This window comes from Desmodus rotundus, chromosome 12, assembly GCF_022682495.2.
Source record: "Desmodus rotundus isolate HL8 chromosome 12, HLdesRot8A.1, whole genome shotgun sequence".
NCBI lineage: Eukaryota > Metazoa > Chordata > Mammalia > Chiroptera > Phyllostomidae > Desmodus > Desmodus rotundus.
The window spans coordinates 95,807,380-95,827,813 of record NC_071398.1 but is presented as its reverse complement, the minus strand read 5'-3'; the positions used below and the strand labels follow the sequence as shown (position 1 = coordinate 95,827,813).

The 20,434-nt window shown below is 36.5% G+C and overlaps 1 protein-coding gene across 6 annotated transcripts in view; it reads left to right on the top strand.

Moving 5' to 3' along the window:
* The window catches only part of RABGAP1L (RAB GTPase activating protein 1 like), a 446,160-nt gene that overhangs the window by 47,371 nt on the left and 378,355 nt on the right, over nt 1-20,434 (top strand). For 5 of the 6 annotated variants that reach the window (XM_053916149.2, XM_053916150.2, XM_071219847.1 and 2 more), the window contains 6 exons: nt 710-880; nt 2,315-2,507; nt 5,489-5,699; nt 7,356-7,530; nt 13,902-14,059; nt 15,262-15,372. In XM_053916149.2, coding sequence (XP_053772124.1) covers nt 743-880; nt 2,315-2,507; nt 5,489-5,699; nt 7,356-7,530; nt 13,902-14,059; nt 15,262-15,372 — 986 coding nt within the window. In that variant the 5' untranslated portion in view covers nt 710-742. Of the gene's footprint in view, nt 1-709; nt 881-2,314; nt 2,508-5,488; nt 5,700-7,355; nt 7,531-13,901; nt 14,060-15,261; nt 15,373-20,434 lie in introns of those variants that run through there. The other variant, XM_053916154.2, reaches the window with a different exon arrangement.

Genomic DNA, 20,434 nt, shown 5'->3' with positions numbered 1-20,434 from the left:
AGTGCAGTGTCTGTTATGTAGTATTCATGTTGAATCAAAGTTAATTGTGTCAGTATTTAGAGAATGTGGAGTTTCTGTGGTATAGAGATCTACCCAGAAAACAGAATTACACTGTATTTGATTACTGTAACATTGTTTGCTGTATGAATGCAACGCGAAAGCTTTCTTCCCCCATCAGGCTGATAAGTGGTAATGCGTCTGGAGGAGAAAAGATACGTGGCTTAGGGTGTTGAATTGTATATTAGTTAATCAACTGTAGTGACATAAAAATATTTTAAAGTACTATTACGTTGTCTTGAGACATTTAGATTTAATTACAAAGTAATTTCAGCAAATGTATCTTGTGTGTGTGTGAATTTGTAGATACTTCTAGTATCATGATTATTTATTTCTTCTTTATTAAATAGAACAAAAACAGTATTTCTAAGAGAAAAATAGAGTTAAACAGTAGTATATTTGTTTAGTTGAGTTATGGGCGGGTTTGTGTTAGTTTTTCAGGGAACAATATGGTTCTTTTAGTCTGGAAACTCAGGGTGAAGAGAGCACATTTCCATTATGTGGCCCAGTCTAAGAGGGTAGCTTCCCTAGTTTGGAGATAATTATCTAGTGAGCAGAATTCTTCTTCACATGAATCATTTTTAATGGCAGAGGATTGATCAGTTCATGTTTTTATTTAGTTTTTTTTTTAAATCACTGTGATTTTGACCAGGTGGATGTGGGAAGAGACGCTTGCAGACCTGAAATGGAGGTCAGAGCTTCGTTACAGAAGGTTACTGGGTCATCAGATTCTGTGGCTACACTGAACAGTGAAGAATTTGTTTTGGTTTCTCAGCATGCAGATGATACGTCTACCAAAGATGAAGGAAAACCTGAACTGAAGGTAGTTCTTTTTTTCTACAAATGATAGTATTTTAAATTTTGGGTTTTTTAATTAGGTGAAAGGAGATGTGTAAAATCAAAAGGTTTTTCCTCAAGTATTGACTGTGAGAATAGAATCACTGTTTGATTCATCTGGAGGCACATTATTTGGTTCGTATATTTTTGAAGGTTTTTTTATGCTTTTGGTTGTTTGTCTTTTAATTCGGAATTTAAAAGGAAGGAGTAGAAGGGGAGAAGAAAAAGAATTGGGAATTATACTTACTGGCTAAATCTTATGTAAGTTTAATTTATTTGGATATTTTTGTTTCTATTACTGCTAGGTTGAAGTTGGTTATATAAATAGTTATGTTTTACTTTCACTACAGAGACTTTTCTTTATGGTTTTAAACCAGCTGGTAACATTCTAGTATGTGACGTAACAGTTGGCATGTCTAAATATTTTTTAAGTGTGTGTCTTATATTTTTAGTTGAGTTTTTATTTGGATATGTTCCTTTTTCTTTTTCATTCTGTGTTGCTTTTCCTCCCTCAAAGAAAAGGAAGCAAACAAACCCAGGTATACATGCATGAGCACTGCACACCCACCTGGAAACATAAATAGAGAAATTAGTAAAAAGTGCTGTTTCTTAATGATTGTTATTCAGTTTAAACCATGGCATCAAAGGTATATGAGTATATAAATCTAATAAAATTATATAAAAATCAGATTAGTAAATACTCATATTATGTTGAAAATATATAGTTTCATCAAAATAATCAATGGATTTATTTAAATTTATTCAAATCCTACTTGAATAAGTAATTTTAAATTTCTTTAAATATCTGTATTTTATTATTAATGTATTTAATTTAAGATTTCCCTTAGGTTTTGTGTCTTATGTGTTTTCAAGAGAAGCGTGAGTTAACGTAAATGCAAGGAAATTAGCAATACTTCTCTTGGCAGGTAGCAAACAAAATTTATAAAGAAATCATAAATAAGTTTATACTATGGTAAGAAATATGACCTTTTAAATGATGTTTACAATAGACACTTTATATTTAAACTTACCTGTTTTTCTCTCTAAAACACATACAGTTAAGATTACCTGATTCTGGAGTGTGTACCAAGAAATAAAAAGAAAAAAGAAAAAGAAAAAAACAAAAGGAAATCTGTGTAAACAAGTTCCTGGATCAGATATGATTGGAAACTACCCAAAGTGTTTTCTGAGGAATCCTTTTCTGAAACTAATAATCCTCTAATTTAGCTGCATTTATAATTCAAGATTTTGTATTATATTTAGTGAAATTAGGTACAACTGTATAGATTCTTGATATTCAGTAACTATATTTAAATTTAAATATTTAGATCATTTTAATTTCTGCCAGAAATGAAATATTTTCATTCAGCTCCAGAACCATAACATGATTGAAACAGAATTGTTTTGCTTTGTCTTGTAGATAGTTTCTAATGGTGATGAACAATTGGAAAAAGCCATGGAAGAGATTTTGAGAGATTCTGAGAAAGGGCAAAGCAGCCTTCTTGCTGATTGTCAAAGTTCCAGTGATACTGCAGACCATTTGTTTGGAGATGTTGCAGCCAGCCAAACAGCCAAGCCATCTCTTCAGTTAGTTTTGGATCCATCAAGTACAGGTACTGTATTGAACTCATATAAACCAGAAGAAAAAAGAGTTAAACTAGTAATGAAAACTTTAAAATCCTGTTAGCTTTATTTTTAAGGTTAGGGCCACCAGCCTCTCAGTGCTGGTTGAGAGCTCCCACTTTGGTTCCTATGTTTCTGTTTGTTTCTCTTCCTGTGAAGTCAGTCTCTGTGTTCTTTGAGAATGTCTGGGTCTTCATTTTACCCATAGTACTTGGCACATAGTAGGCCCTCAATAAATACTTACTGAACAAATGAATAAATTCTTGGGTCTCAGAGAAGTGTATTGGACACAGTCTTTTATATGATGGGCCTTTTTTCTCAGCTTGACTACAGTTGTTTTAGATTATAATTTGTGAAAATTCTAAGTAAAATACCATTATCAGTTCCATCAGTGTATTAAGTAATCAGTCCATCATAAATGAATGTGATTTGTAGTAGGAATAACCAGCTTGTAAATCAAAATAGTTTTGGGTGAAGAAAAGCCAAAGGAAACCAAATCCAGCTTCTGCTTCAGCTGTTTTAAACACTAGAGGTGTGGTTTTATCTGGACTTTTATAGTGTTTCTCTGTAAACTATTCAGTTTTGATCTTTTTCATGTCACCTTTTTCCTTAACTGACTTCCTTTGTGGACAAAAAGTAGTTAGCAGAATCGAAAAGTAAGGCTAGGTGACTAGCTCATGCCTGGTGGCAGAGAGAAAGACTCTTGTTCTTTTACCCATTCAACATAAATTTTGAGTTTTGCTCTAATTGGACCAAACAGCGCATTTTCTGGTGGTCAGGGGAATGACAGAAACCGACAGGTGTAGGCCTTGGTTACATTCAGAACCCTCATGAAGCACTCAGACAGAGGAGATGGGATTATCCTGACTGGCTTAGGGCACTCACAGTCCATTTTGAGTGTTGGTGTAGGGGAAGTATAGACAGATACAAGCCAAAGCGCTACACAGTAGGGCCATGATAGCCCTAATTTACACTACACCAAAATTTCTATCTAGTAGGTCAAATATTTAAATATGAAAAATAAATCTATAAGAAGAAAATATGGGAGAATATTTTTGTGGTTGTCAGGGTGGGAAACACCTAATCAGAAAGGACAATGTGGTTATATCTTAATACATAAAAACTTAAGTCTTCTGAATGGGAAAGGTACGTTAAGAAATAAGGTTAAAAGACAGGCCAGGAGAAGACATTTGCACTGTGTTGGGGGTCCCCAAGGACACCCCCTGGTTTTGTGGTGATTCACTATAAAGACTCATAGGTCTCAGCATATAGTCATACTCATTGAGGAAAAATATATATACATATATGTATAAAATATATGTATATATGTAAATTAAAAATACAAGTTGGAAATAAACCTTACAATTAATTTTTGTTCTTAATTGAAGGAACATGAAAGATTATATTATTTATTGTGCTTTACTTTTTCTTTTGAATTTCTTACATTCCTACCCCTCCCAAAAAACCCAAAGCATACTGATATTAACATTTATATAATTGTTATTTTTTGGTTAATACAGTGACAGAAGGGAAGAGATACATTTTGTACTCTGATGTGGCTCTGGTGGGTGGTTGGAATCAACTGTCCTTTGCGTAGGCTTAGATAACACGACTCTTACTCCTGAGCGTATTCGGTAGGCGCTATGCGTCGCATACCTGTTTTTGTGACCTCAACACCCAGTGACACTACATACATTTTGAAAAACATATCTTTTGCTGAAGATCTCAATGGATAAGAATTTCCTTTGTTTTACAAGTAAGTTTTTAGTATTCTTTGCTATTTTTCTTTTCACTTTTAATAAAAAGGCATGCTATGCTATAAGCTGAATGTTTGTGTCCTCTCCAAAATCCATGTTGAGATGGGTTGAGACCCTAGCCCCCAAGGTGATGGAATTAGGAGATGGGGTCTTTGGAAGGTGATTGGGTTATGAGGACAGAGCCCTCTTGATTGGGATTAGCGCCCTTATAAAAGAAAGCTAGCTTCTATCTTTCTTTGAAATGCATCTAGATGTTTATTTTCTTTGAATACTTTACAGATGTTATTCTACTGTCGTCTCCATAGTTTCTGATGAGAAATCTGTAGTGTTTTGAATCAGTCATTGTGTCTCTACTTTAACATGCTGTTTTTCTCTGTTTACTTTCAGTATTTTTTTCATTATTTTTGCTTTTGGCCTAATTTTGTGCAACATGGTTATGGGTAATGGGAAGAGTTGGAGACTAGCTGGATGTGGGTTATAGGTGGGGATGGGGAGAGTGGCCTTTGCTACATGCTGTGCTTAGAATTAAAGTGAACAGTTATTTTTGTTGTTTAAAGAAACTCATTAATGGTGGGGTGGGGAGAGAATTGGGGGAAACAATCATAGGATTGTTCATCAAAATAACAGTTATTTTGAGGAAAAAAATTTCTGTTGGAATACTTACATAGTTCATAGAATCCAGCAAGCCAGGAAAGAGCAAGGTAAGAAGTTTGACTTTTATTGTTACTGGTATGAGATATAACATCTTAACGTTACTTTTGCTTAGGAAAGTAGGTTCTTGTTGAATTTGGTGCTGTGCAAGATCTTTACAGCTAAGAGAAACTTTTAATTGGTTTTATTTTATTTTATTTTTAACTGGTTTTGATTTTATTTAGTCCTCATTATTTTTAGCCTAATTCAAACTGTTAGTGTAGGTTTTTCTCCTTATTGTTCTATATCATTTGAACTTCATGTTTTTATTTTTTTTAAATATAAAGCTTAGCATTTTTTTTTCTTTTTCTCCAGAGAAGTTATAGCTGAGTAAGATAGTACTTTGAGAGATGTGGACATTTAAAATGGCTAATTCTAGGACTCTGAATTAAGGTGAAGGGTAAACATTAAAAGAAATGAAAACAGACATAAATTTTGTTTGCAATTTTTCATTTGTTTTTGGGCAATAGGCAGAATCATACTGTGAAATTTTGCATTGACTTCTGAGCATTTTTTTTCTTCAGAAATTTCTACACCCAGACCATCTTCTCCAAGTGGATTACCTGAAGAAGATAGCGTTTTATTTAACAAACTGACCTACTTAGGATGTATGAAGGTTTCTTCGCCCCGTAATGAGGTGGAGGCTTTACGGGCAATGGCAACTATGAAATCTTCCAGTCAATACCCCTTTCCTGTTACTCTGTATGTGCCAAATGTTCCCGAAGGTTCTGTGAGGTGAGCTCTAATCTCCTTTCCCCTCTTAGACATTGTGCAGATTTTAGATGGTGGTGATGATATCATATCATAAATCAGGTCTAGGACTTGCTGTTAATTCATTTTTACTCTGTAGACATGCAAAGTAAACATGTTTAGGCTTAGCTCGTGTTCCTTATTTGCAAGGGGCATTTGCAGAATTATGCTTAGAATATTATAAATGGAAATACAACTGTAAATACCTGTAATTTCTGTTTCTCTATTCTGAAGGAGCATAAAAACCTGCCTTCACCTGGTCACGTAACAGTGGTTCAAAAAATGGAAGTGAGCCCTAGATTTTAAGCTCTTTGTATCAGACTGGAAGGAGACAAAGTGGCTTTTTCTTTTATACTTAATCAGGAATAATATTTAATGTCATTTGAACCTTGAATTTCTTTGCATGTAAATCAGGTGTTACTCTCCTACATTTGGCCCTCCAGTGACCTTCAGTCACAATTGTGATTATGTTCTTTGCCCTCCCTGGGTCTTTTTTCTCTTCAGAGCGCTTTTCCTTGCCTTCACTTTATATTTTATGCAAGGTGGGGCAAAAGTAGGGTTATGGTTGTGAGTATGTGAAACAGTTTATTATTGTATTATTTTTTATTAATTATTGTATCATTTTCCATAGAAACAACTGTAAACCTACTTTTGCCCTGTATTTATTTGCTTATTTGTTTCTGTTTCACTACACATTAGCTCCATAGGAGAGGTCATTTGCAATTTTCCCTGCTGTAACTTCAGTGTCTAGAGTGGTATCTGGTCCAGGTTTTCAGTAGCTATTTGCTGAATGAACAAATAAATGTACCAGGTCTAGGAAATTAGGTTGAATGTGTTCTGAACCTATAGTTTTTCCTGAAGGCTGATTTAGTCTTTTAATCTTTTTTAAACCCTTTCTGATTTGTCTCATTCTCTAAAGTTTAGAATGTGAGAAAATGTTAGCTAAGTTTGAGTGCCAAAATATATAAATGAAAAGATTTTGGTAAAAAGTGCTTTGAACTTTTTAGGAAATGGTTTTGTAGATACATTGTGCAATAGCTCTTAAAATGTCAAAATGCCTTTTAAATTTTTATTTTAAAATAATTTATTTATTGATTTCAGATACAGAGGAAAGGTGGGGGGGAAGAGAGAAGGAGAGAGAGAGAGAGAGAGAGAGAGAGAAATATGGATTTGTTGTTCCACTTATTTATGCATTCATTGGTTGCTGCTTTTATGTGCCCTGACTGGAGAATGAACCTGCAAAGTTGGTGTATCAGGACACCTTCTAATCAACTGAGCTACCCGGCCAGGGCTCCACGTGCCTCTTTATGTTATCTACTTACCTATGCTAATAATAGAAAGCATAAAGATGAAGTAATTGTCAAAAGAATGGGAAGAATTTGTGTGTGTGTGTGTGTGTGTGTGTGTGTGTGTGTATATATACCTATAGCAAGTATATATACACATACATGTACATATACATTATATATACACATATATATACATATACATCTGAAGATAATTTGTTTTCTTGAATTATTAGTAGTGGCTTATTTTGTGATTTTAAGATGTTATGTTTCTATGTTATTGGCATAGTGAAACTGTTTGCCTTTGTTCTTTGATAGTTAATATTTTATTTCATTTTTCGTCACTGCTCTGCAGAATCATAGACCAGGCCAGCAGTGTGGAGATAGCTTCCTTTCCCATCTACAAGGTGCTGTTCTGTGCACGTGGACATGACGGGACAAGAGAGAGCAATTGCTTTGCATTTACAGAGAGTTCCCATGGTTCAGAAGAATTTCAGATACATGTTTTCACCTGTGAAATTAAAGAGGCAGTAAGTATAACATATCCTAGCAATTTGCTATCGAGAAGAATTAGGGTAATAATTTTGAGCCCTAGTCTCACTGTTATATAAGTCTGTATATATGACCAATCACCATATTTTATAAATTTGGAGTTTATTTCTAAAGAGAAAGTTCATATTTGTAATGGCAAAGAACTGACTGTGGAAAGCCACATCTGGTAACGATGCACGAAAGTGGTATTGTAGGTAAGGCTCTGTCAGCCTAACAGGTGGAACAGGAAAAGGCCACTTGACTAGTTTTCCTCCCCCCTAGCCTGGTAGTCACTGCTCAGGCTTAGAAAGGGGGAGTATTTTTGCACCTCTTTTGTTATTTTTCCCAAGCCTGTCAGTCCATGTGACTTCCAAAAGTGCCTCTGACAATACCTTTTCCTCTGCTAGGCATTTCGGTTGCATGTTGCTTGCACTTGAATATTTTACTCAGCTGGTTTCGCAGAGCTCTGTGGTTTCACTGGTGATTATTTGTTATGTGCGTTCACATAGAGGCTGGCTTTTGCTCTAGAGAACTAAACCAGCTAAACATACAAATGCTCACATACAGCAGGGGTGTCCATCTGAAGGCCTTCAAAGGGACCAGGAAGTTCCTTTTAGCCATTCTTAAGTGGTGGTTTCTTCTAAGACTGGAGAAGTAGTGCAGAATCAAGTGGCTGTTAAATATGTGGGAAATTTCCCTCTTTTCTGCATCTGTTCAGTTCTCCCCAAATTAGAAAGAAATCACACTTTTCGAACCTCAGTACTTAGGCTTTAATCAATGGCTTTGGATGAGCAAGGTCTCTAGTGTGTGTGCTTTGGGGAATACAAATTGTGAGCAGAAAATGCTGAAAGCAGCAGTTACTCTCTTTGCTCTTTACCGTGAAACATAAATAAATCATTGTATTAACAGGAGTTCCGAGAGCTTGTTTTAGGCCACAGCCTGAGAACTCTTAGAAATGCAGGTTTCTGTGCGTTTGATACTAAGCATGAAGGCTATGCCAGGCCTTATCCCCTGAACACCAAAATGAACACACGCAGACACATGTCATTTAAGTTGTCGTCGCAGGAGCTCTCTGCCAGAACCCATTCCCTTGTGAGAAGTGGTTCCCGATCTCCTTCATCCCAGCGTCTGTGCGCACACTCTGGCTGCGTGACCAACCGGGTGATAGGAGAGTGAGTGCCAGTGTGCCTGTCACATCGGAGGCAGTGACTCTGAATAGTAGGGAAGAATTTGTGTGTTGTGAATGAGGGGGTCTGTTTCTTATCCTTACAACCGCACTACAGAAGTGGGGAAGCAGATGTGCTGGCATTTCACGTTGGCAGCCAGCATTTAGCATGCCTGTGTGGTTTCCGGAACATTGGCACTCAACAGCAAGGAAGTGAACTTAGAAGAGGTGGAGACCCGCCGCTCGGGGAGACAGAAACGCTGCGGCAGAAGCAAGTGAAAGGCACCTGGCTGCAAGCATTCTTCTTAACTGTGATGGTATGAAACTGGGGATTACAGCATCCACTTGTTTATGGGTGGGAAAGTCTTCGTCATTGTGAGAGCTTTAGCAGTGGGAAAGCAGTGGGCAGAACTGGGGAATTCTCGGCCTTACCATTTGGGCTGTGGTATTGAATAGCATTAATCGTATTTCTAGAGAGGATATTTGGTACTCTGCAGGTTGTGAAAAAGTGATGTCCATGTATTTTTTTTTGATGTTCAAGTACTGCTATTACTATTATTTTTTAGAGTTCATTTTTCAAAGTGTTACATTATGGGACATTGGTGGTAAAATTCATTGTTTGAAGGGGAAATGCATGGTAATTGTCCTTAAACTTTATTACAACAAATAATTTCTAAATGAAAATAACCTAGTATGAATGTAGAGCTTATGCCAGGCACTGTGCTAAACATTCACTCAATACACATCACATCTCTATGACATAGAGTGTTTATTTAAACTAGTGATCTTATGCTCCTCTTTGCTTGGGGTAGGCCTAGTTGATGCCTGTTGTTCAGGTGTATTGTTAATGGCACTCCATTTTATTCCCACAAGTGCTCTGGTTTGGCTGAGAAGTTGTGTGGTTACCCCTCATGTATCTCAAGGCTAAGAGAATAGACGATGGAGCTGGGTTTCCAGTGGAAGTCTATGACTCTGAAGCCCCATGCAGTTTTCAGTAACAGGCAGATGTGGGTTCGGTCATTCAGTTACGCTTTATAAAGGGCTTGATTGGTCACAGAGCCTGAATCCCACCTGCCTTTGGGTTTCACCCATACCTTTTACAGAAGATGTCCAACATCTTCCTCTCCCCTCAAAACATAATTACCCTTTAGTTAATCTGAAGTCTTTTCCTTGCATCCACCAGTTGTCTGGTGAATTGGTTCCCAGAAGTTTCTTGTGCTGTGGTGAAGGGGTAACTTTAGTCTTTAGTATTTGGGCCCCTCTTGATGGCCACAAAGCATTGGCAAAGATAGCTCAGGAGCAGGTGACAGACATCTTACTGCTTAAATATGTACTCTGCAGTGGTGCTGCTTATTAATTTGTTTTCCGTTGTTTTCAGAGTCCCTGGATGAGACATGAAGAAATCCGTTAAGGACAAGAAGATGTCTCAAGTAGGATAAGCAGCATGGCTACCACCACCAGCTGTCACTCTCATGCCCTTATGTCACCGTAGAGCTCCAACAACAGCAGGCAGTAGCGGTGGCAGAGGGGAACCTGGTGAAGGTGACGGCTTTGTCGGACCTGTGGCACAAGGACTAGGGGTTCCAGCCCCACCGAAGGGTTAGCATGCTTCTGGCTCGCTGCCCTGGGTGTTCTGCAGGACTCGTAGGAGTGAGTCTCAGTTATCTGGCGGAGGGTTGGGAACCCAGCCAGAGGAGCCCTGACGCTGGTGATCCTTGCACAGGAGGGTGATGGGCTGGGCGTCTGTCGAAAAGAGCAAAATGTCAGGAAGCGTAGAGAAAAAAGCCAAGGAGGCACCTATTCTTGTTGCCATCTGCTTTTAAAGAAACATTAAAAGGCTTAGTTGACGCTTTAAGAATTTATTTCCATTAATCAGGGTAACCATTTTCTTCAAAATGTTTGTATGTTTTAACATACTTATCATTCATTACTAACAGTTCTCAGTGTTACGTTTTAGAAGCATGGTTGTTACCATCTGGTATTAGGCATTCAGAGACATTTCATGGTAAATATCAAAAGTATCACTGGGAAGATCTTAATTCTTAATGCACTGGTTTTTCTTAGTATTGCTGATACGCCACTGTATGTTAAAAGAAGACCTCATTCCTCACATGGAAAAATACTTTAAAACATATTAATGAGATGTTATTTTAGCAAATTACATTACTTTGGAAATTAATTAAATTTTGCTGTTGGTATTTTTCCCCAAATAGATTTTTAAAAATTTTTTAAAAGTTTTCTTTTTTTGTATGATATACCTCTTATTTTAGCCCCTTTAAATAAATGAGTTACATATTTGAACAAGATGTTTTTAAAATATTAACACATATCTTTCTGGGTATATTTTATAGAATGATTTTTGTACATTTATTTCTTGGATTAGTATTTTCTTGACATAGGGTGTTTTTATTTATTTCTTTAATTATCATGTTTCTCACCTATAATTTAAATTTAATATTATATTAATTTCAGATGTACGGCATAGTGGTTGTACATTTATATAATTTAACCAAGCGATTCCCCCCAATAAACCTAGTACCCACCCGATACCGACACATGGTGTTTTTAAAAGAGTTGATTCTCCTTCATCAATATTAGTGAAAAGAGCTTATTTTGGAAAAATTGCCTGTGCTATTTATCTTAAGTAAATACCTTTTTGTTTAATGGCAGGTTTTTTTTTTTTTTACTGTTAACATGTAATACATATTTGAGAATTTGGAAAACACTGTAATAAAAAAGAAAATAAAAGTTATTCAAATTCCACCAGAGTTAGGGTTTTGGTGTATCTCCTTTCCACACAGCTACACGTACCATCCTCTCCACGTCTTCAGAAACAACACAACAGCAGCAGCAGCAGCAGCAACCCCAGTGTAGTTTTGTGGTTAATTAGTGCTTCCTATAGCTGCTGCCTTCTGGGGAGAGATTGTGCTGTATTATTGGTCAATAAACCTTTGCCTTCTGCCAAGAAAAAGCCTCTTCTATACATTATTTGTGTGTGTGTGTGTGTGTGTGTGTGTGTAACAGTGTGGCGTATAGAGAAATGTTGGCCATGGTATGTGTGTTTAACTTTTCCCCCATGATAGTGGTTACCCAACTTCTTCTGATAATTATAGATATTGGTCATTCTTGTTTCTGAAGCTCCTCTACTTACCAGTCTGGGGACACCATTCCAGCTTATTTACCCACTCCAGAATTCACAAATGATTTTAACCTTTTTGTTGCAAAGCAACTTGTAAGACAGGGTCAAGACTGAATGCAGTTCGATTGCTGTTAATGATGTTAATGTACTGTTGTGTCCTTCCTTCAAAATGAGAGAAGGATGTAGTCTGTTTCCCTGCTCTCCCCTTTATACTCTACCACTCTGGCTTAGCCCCATGTACTTCACCTTTTACAAAAGAAATTTCTGAGCCTTGCCCTCTACTTTAGAGTTTGCCAAGTCCTTTGACTTTTTCTGGTGTGGTATGGTGTGCTAGGCTTGCTGATAGCTTTGACACAGCAAAAGTGAAATAGAAGATATGGGAGAGGAGAAGAAAAATATGGTTGGGGTTTGACTCTACAAATGCATCAAAAATTATGTACAGTTATTCCACTTCACACGTAATGTTTTCTTAAAAATGTGCTGAAGTTGAATGTGTAACAAGGAACCAATAGACTTCACATTCTGTTTGGGGTTAGGAGGTGGGAGTACTCAAAGAACTAAAAGTGGAGTCCCCATTTACACTTCACTTTGTAGGCATAATCTTCAGTGATTTATTCCTAGCATGTTCTTTGGTTCTGTTTTCCTCTGTAACACTTAAATTATTGAGCTAAGTCAAGTAAGTATCCAGTTGAGAACAAACATTTCTGCTTTTGGCTTACCTAATGAGTCCTCACCTACTTCAAGCACATTCAGCTTACATGTGCTGGAATGCAAGCTCTGTGTTCACTGATGTATAATACTTAGTACACAGCACCTATAATAATACTGAGTACACAGAACATGTTCAAAATATGTTCAATGAATGAGTAAATTTGTCATTGTTTTAATTGTATAAGATTTGAGGCCTACAGTTTTTATTAATGCCAACTGTGTAAGTCAGTTGATTTAAGAAGCTATTAATTTGGCATTGACAGAGCAGCTTATGTGTAAGTTTGGCTATTGGAGGTTAGAAGATCACTTTTTTAAAAAATGTGATAGACTGAATATATGAGAAAAGTTGTACTATATGAATACAACAAAATTGAGGAAAGATCCCGTACTTTAAGAAATTCTGTTGACAAAAGTGCTCTTTTTCAAGCGAATTACAAAATTAGTCCTAGACTAATATAATTCAATGGATTTTGAATCCACCGTATCTAAAGTGAAGGATTTATTAACATTCCGAGAAGCCTCTTTACTTGTTCCTCCCAATGTGAGGTTTTGAAAATAAGATCTTTGTAAAATCCTTTTTATTTCATCTTCTTTTCTTCATTCAACTCATGAGTGGCCTAAGAGGTTTGGTGCTTCAGGCTTACACAGGTGCGAGATGGTATGGTGCTTCTTTTGGAACTGAGGAAGAGAGTAACTTCTCGAAGAGTGTGGGATTTAGAGCACTTCTCCGCTTCAGGGGAAGAGTATAAGATTGATCTATATAAAGTAATCAGCAGGGTGGCTTAATACTAATAAGGTAGATAAGACCATTTCAATACAACAGTGTTGCTAACAACACTAGAAGCTCTTTAAACCATGTTAGCCTGTTTGCTTATTGCTAAAACCACTATTTGCTTCATTTAGTGCCTCAAGTGTCTCCCCGCTGAAGCTGAGGGAAGTGAAAAGAGAAATTGATGACTTGGGCTAAAACCTTGTCTGTGTGTGTTGATGGGGAAGGTTAAGATGCCAGCATCATTCTAGTGATTTTTGGATTCACTCATTGCAATATAGTGTATTCTGAGATCTAGAAACATCTATAAATAAATAGAGTTCTTACGTGAACTTAAATATCTTTTATTACTGTTTAAATGCCAGATTAAGAGAAGTAACTATATGTTTAGACTATATGTACACTACATGTGATAAGCTATATGACATATTATAAACTATTATAAACTATACACGAGTATGCTTAGTCTTATCTGCTAAAGAAAAATGTGATTGTGGAAATTTATGGATTCAAGAATTAGGTGAGAAGGGTATCGAAATGTAGTTAAAGTCTTTGCCTAATGCTTCTTGTGTTTTTATTCTTTCAGGTAAGCAGAATTTTGTATAGTTTCTGTACAGCATTCAAACGTGCTTCCAGACAAGTGTCTGATGTTAAAGACTCAGTTATTCCGACCCCCGACAGTGATGTGTTTACCTTCAGTGTCTCCTTGGAGGTAAAAGAAGACGACGGGAAAGGAAATTTTAGGTGAGGTTATTGCGAAAGAATAAAAATTGGTATTGTGCCTGAAATATGATATTGGCTAATATAAAGATTCTAGAAACTCTACAATGTTTGTATGAAGCTTTAATAGGCTAAAGAAATATTGGACTGGTGAATGAATATGCTTCACTTGTGCTTTTCAGATATTTCATGTAAATGATTTTCTTAATATTTAAAAATACTGATATTACATAAAGCTTTAGTAAAATAATACAGGTAGAATAAAAAACAGCTATAGTCTTGTCAGTTAAGACAGTCATTTTTAGTAATTTATTTATTCCATTTGTTTATTTCTACAGGGTATTTTTATACAATCATATATATATAAATTTTTCTTTTTATGAGAGAAGAATTTTTCCATTAAGATGTTCTTAATCAAAGTCATTTTTAATGGTTACCAATAGTATATTGTGTGGTTTGACCACCATTCACTTAACGCATTTATTCTACTGTATATTTAGAATGTTTCCTTCAATTCAAAACTATATGGATAGTAGGACACACTTGTATTCTAACGATCACCGTGTGCCTCGACTGTGCTTTCAACTTTCACAGTAATTGTTGGGTAGGGGTTTTAGTTGTTTCTTTACAGGTACAGAAATTGAGTCTTAGGTCAAATAAGTTGCTCAAGGTATTTTTCTTTTTCAGATAAGACAACCTATATTTTCGACATTTATTGTTTTAATGATAATTCTTTAGAACAGTCAGTCTGGCCTAGGCTACCCTGCTGCAATCTATACCCCTTTGTCCATTTTAAATTTGTACTTTCCCGGACATGTCGCAGTCATTTCAAATTCTGGAGGTTTAAAAATATGCTCTTCTGTTCTCTTGCCTTGGCGTTCACTATGTCAAAAGAACTCATAGCTGCACTACTAGCTAAACCAAAGATGTGACCATCTTTGAAAATAATTAAATCATATTCCTAAATCTGTTATGTTGAAAAAATTAAACTTTGAAATGATGTTATTTTAAAAATCTTGTTTTTAACCTTGGTCAGGTTTTGTTGACTATGAAATTTGTACTTTGTTATTGAGGGGCAGGATGGGAGTTGAGTACATTTTAAGAGTAAAAGTGCTGTTGCTTAAATATTAATACTTTGCTGTCTCATTCTGATGTCAGAATAGATTATCTCATTTTATTGTATTACTTACTGTATTGCTAAGTCCTGTTCTTTTTGCTCATTTCAGTCCTGTGCCTAAGGACAGAGATAAATTTTATTTCAAATTAAAACAAGGAGTAGAGAAGAAGGTGGTGATTACAGTGCAGCAACTTTCTAACAAAGAACTAGCTATCGAAAGGTAAGCAGCTTCTCTAAATGCTACCAAAAACCTGTATTGACATTGGACTGTGTGTCAAGAGACACGCTACTGAACCTCAGCTGTTCCTCACTTACTGTGGCTCTCACTGTACTTCGTTTCTCCACCTAAGACTGAGAATAGGGATGAGGGTCATAATGCTTTGGCCACTCTTAAATAAGTTAGATGTAACTGGTTCATTGCAAATTCACTGATGGGGCAATCAACATGAAGTGGCTTTATTTTTTCAGTAATAACTTATTCAACTCTGGTCTGATCCCTTTTTCCTACAGTTCCTTTTTTGCATGTGAGACATTTTTTATTATTAAACAGTCCATGTGGTTACTGGATTTTGGAAGCTTTAAAAGATGGATGCATATCTTTTAAATATATAAATGTACACACACACACATGCATGCATATATGTGTGGGTGTATTTGTATATTTATGTATATATTTGTATAAAACAAAAACCTCTTGTAGGACAAAACATACTATAAATAAAGTCAAATGATAGGTGTAGAAAAATATTCATAATATAGATGACAGCTGAAAGGTTAATTAATCTGTAGTATAAATACATTTCATAACAGTTGACAGAAAAAAAAGGAGAAAAACAAGCAAGAGTATGAATAGGAAAGCTCTTCACATGGCCAACAAACATATATCTGTAAAGATGTCCCAGTTAGGGTAACAGTGAGATCTCTGACTGGCAAATATAACAGGTAGAGCTGGTGGGGATATGGAGGAAAAGGGTCGAGTATGGGTATGTGCACTTTGAAAGCAATCTGGCAATGTCTATGAACTTTAAAAAATACCTAGAATGGGACACGTTGGTCTCATTCTTGGGACTGTATCTCATTGTAGATAAAAGTATACCATCGAAGGACATTTAAAAAGATATGTCTTAAAGCATCTTTTATAGTGGCAGGAAACTGGAAATAAAAACAAATACCTATTCACTTGGCTTGGAGGAGTGGGAGAAATTGATAATCACAGAGGAAAAAAGCGTCTGTGTTGTATACTATGACCACTCCCTCTCTCCCCAAAACCTCCATTCTCTATACTGGGATGAAGGTCAGGGCCAGCTGAAGTTCTGGCTGATGGCATCATGGTAGCCTCTGTTGCAGGTGAATCTGAGTCTCCAGCTTTCTTTAGAGTGTCAGGTGTTCAGCGCCACCTTTTCCCATCTTTGGACCCTGCCTCTGGTACCCAGATGAAAGTTCTCTTCAGCGTCCTGGTAGAGTGATGCACCGATGCGATTTGGTTGTGAGAACAAACACAAAAGCCCTGCTTCATCAATTTTAAGAGGCACGTTTTCAGATTTAATATCCCTGAAGTTAAGGAGTGTTTAACAGTTGGTGGCATCTTACGATTATAGTTGTGTGTTTTTTTTCCTTTCTTGGTAGTGTAAAAACTAGTTGTGAGCCTTAAAATTGATGGCTTCTTCAAACTGAAGAAAAATAGCTGCAGGTAAAGGTATTGTTGATTTTGAGTATTTTAGTCCTAAAAGAATGATGATGAGATTTAAAAAAAAATTTTTTTTGGTTAGCAGTTGATACAGCAACATTTCAGTCTTTTTATTTGAATTACTTTCAAACTCACAGAAGAGATAAAAAAATAAAACATGTTCAGAGAGCACTTGTGTACTCTCTACGCAGAACCATCTATTGGTCATATTTAGCCCATTTGCTTTGCACCCACTTTCTCAGTCTCTCAGTTTCTGTGTCTCTATTGCTCAGTTTTCCTCTCCCTGCTTATACATGTCACACAACACACACACGCATTTGCTTTTCTGAACAATTTAAGAGTAAGTTACATACTTCATGGTGTTTTATTCTTATGTTCTTCCTTAGGAAGTGGGTATCTCTTCTGTAGCCACATTATAAATGTATCAATGCAGCAGATTTAGCATTCATACAATACTTTATTTGACTTGCCATTTGTCTCTGGTTTGTTAATTAACCCATAACATCCTTTCCTCTTCCAGCTCAGGATTCCCACATAAGGCGTTTAGTTACCATATGTCTTTAGCTTTCTTTAATCTGGAAACATTTCCGCAGCCTTTCTCTGTCTCTTACAAAATGAACATTTTTGAAAAACTGCATCCCTTTCCCTTCTTTTAACATCGCTCATTCTGGATTGGTTATTCCAGCATTTCCTCATGCTTAGATTCAGGTTATTAATTCTATAAGTGAGTTTTCGTCACGGCGTTGCACATCTGGAGGCGTTTGGTACCCATCTGTCCCTCGCTGGTGGTGCTGGTTTTGGTTACCTGGTCAGGATGTCTGAATTCTTCACTGTAATTCCTTTTTTCTCCTTTGCAACTAGTAAGCTATCTGTGGGGTTATCCATGAAAATATCCTGCTTCTCAACAGAATTCCTTCCTTTATTTATTCATTTATGATTCTTGTCTGATTCAATCTTTACTATGATGAATGCAAAATGAGAATTTTCTGTGTTCTGCACTTTTTCTACATTAATTACCAGTTAGCCCTTGGCATTCTGGTGTAAGCTAGACCTCTCCCTTCTCTTTCATTTATTTATCTACTTATTATTGGTATGGATTCCTGAATTCCACCCTCCATCCCCAGCAATAGTTTATAATTCACTGTAGTGCTTAATTATTTTGGTGTTACCGTGGGTCCAGAATTCGACAGTGGGAGCTCCCCACACGCGTGTCCTTCGACGTGCCCCCGCACGTTCTTTCTGGCATACCAAAAGGCGGCTCTCCATTTATCCAGCCTGTAGTGACACAGGCAGATAGGTCGTAGGTGCTGAGGTGAGGAATTTAACTTTCAGTGGTTACTTAAAAACCTTGGAGTTTTATGACCGAGTAGTCTGTTGTGCCCCTACTCCAGAGAGCTCTACTGTGTGTGCACATAAGGTCCAATCCTTTGTTTTTCCAACCAGAAGCCCCCAGTTGGATGAATAAAGGTGAAATTGTTGAATGCCCAATCATGATATTTTCTCGGTTAACTTAAACATTTACACGTACATATTACACCTGTATTTTAAATATATTACACAAAATGAAAACTTAAGAAATGTTGCTTTTTTTCCACTCATATTTGTAAGAAAGTGTTTAGAATCTCTTCAGTAATCTTCAACATCAGTGTCTTCATTATCACTTCAGCTACTTTTTGAATAATTTTAAGGCATTTTTAGAGTACGTTATCGGAACTTCTGCCTAAGTTGAGATAAAGCACTTTTTGAATCAGTATATATTGCTATCATTAGAAATTTTACATAAATCTCACATACACATTTGCATAGTATTGGGGTAGTTAAAAATCATTCTATGTATAGCCACTTACTATGAGGGGGAACCCTTCCAAACTGGAATTTATTTGTAAAAAAACTGCATATTTATTCTTACATATTTAAGCCTCAGTCACCTTCAAATTACTCTCCATTTCATGCAATACACCTATCGAGACTTTTTTCCACTGCTTAAAACAAGTTTTTGAACTTGCCAATTTTGATGCCTTTTAGTGCTTCTGTGGTTTTTTGTTTTACCTCTTCCTCATTGGTAAAACATTTCCCTTTGAGGACATTTTTCATTTGGGGAAACAAAAGAAGGCACTTGAGGCAAGATGGGGTGAATAGGGAGGGTGGGGCATGTGGGTCTTGCCGTTTTTGGTGAAAAGTTGATGAACACTCAGCACAGTGTGACCAGATGTACTTGTAAATCACCCATCATGAGATGTGCAAACGTGTTGAAAGAGTCTTTAAAAAAATGCACTAAAGGCGAACACAGCCTCTCACAATGACGCCAGCTGATACACTGATGCAGATGGGTTCTTAGAATACTGACCTAGTGGGGGAAGCCTGTACTGCAAGGGGCCCGCCCTCCGGAAGATAATTATGTTGTTTTGTTGAGGGGGGTCCTCCCTCATATATTGCTTTTATTTTAATATAATTAATCTTGATGATAGTAACAACTGTGGATTCATATATCCTGAAATAATTACTAAATCCATGTTAAGTTTCTTTGCTTTTTCACACATTTCTCAGTTGACCTCTGTAAGTGTCTTCTCTAACATGTACTGAGATTGCTTTAGGCTAATGGTCTTCCTTAAATAATACTTTGTTTGACCTAATGGGCAGAATTTCCTGCGATGTGTGATATTTTGTAAATACTTGGATTTATTTATTTTTCTTTGGAGAAAAAACCCTTGCCTTTTATTGGGTTATTATGTGGTATTCAATATATTTAAATCACAAAATGTTAAATGGTGGAATTTAAAGTACTGTATTTTTTTACCTATATGACACACCAGACCATAAGATGCACCTAGGTTTTAGAGGAGGAAAATAGGAAAAAAATTTTGAAGCAAAAAATGTGGTCCTGTTCCTGGCTCCTGCGACCCCACTCTACCACCCCCCGCCACCCCCCCCCAGCACCCCGCCGCAGTGAGCCAGGTAAGCTACATTCGGACTCTAAGAGGTACCTCCATTTTCCTCCCAAATTTGAGGGGGGTAGTGCGTCTTATAGTCCAAAAAGTACGGTAATCCAGTAGGTGGCAATCTTGTTAAGAGAATTCTTAATACCTCTGAATTGGAAACATGGCTGCTGACGGTTAGTTTGTAGCATAAAGGCATTGGTGTGAAAGAAAATCCTTCACATTCCATAATTTGTGTTTTATCCTTTAAAAGAGGAAATGATTTATCATTTTAAAAAACAGCTTTTTATTATACAAAATTTCCAACATGAACAAAAGTAGCAAGAGTAGTATATTGAACCCCAGTGCACCCATCACCCACTCCAAATGTGAATTTTCAATATTCTGGGTTTTTAAAAATATTACTTTTTGTTATGAAAGAAGCCATTTGTTTGTGCATTCAGGAGTTCAAGTGTTGTTCATATGTACATATTGGATAAATTATACTGTGATGATCTGTCTTTACCCCTTTGAAGGCAAATGCTGTTATTTATTCACAGTCTTCAACCTCTAACACAGTGCTAGGGACACAGCTTAATGCGTAGCTACCCGGTTCTCACTTAGAACTTTTCCTGTGCTGAGGGAGCGCTGTTCTAGGTATTATGCAGTTGAGGAAACTG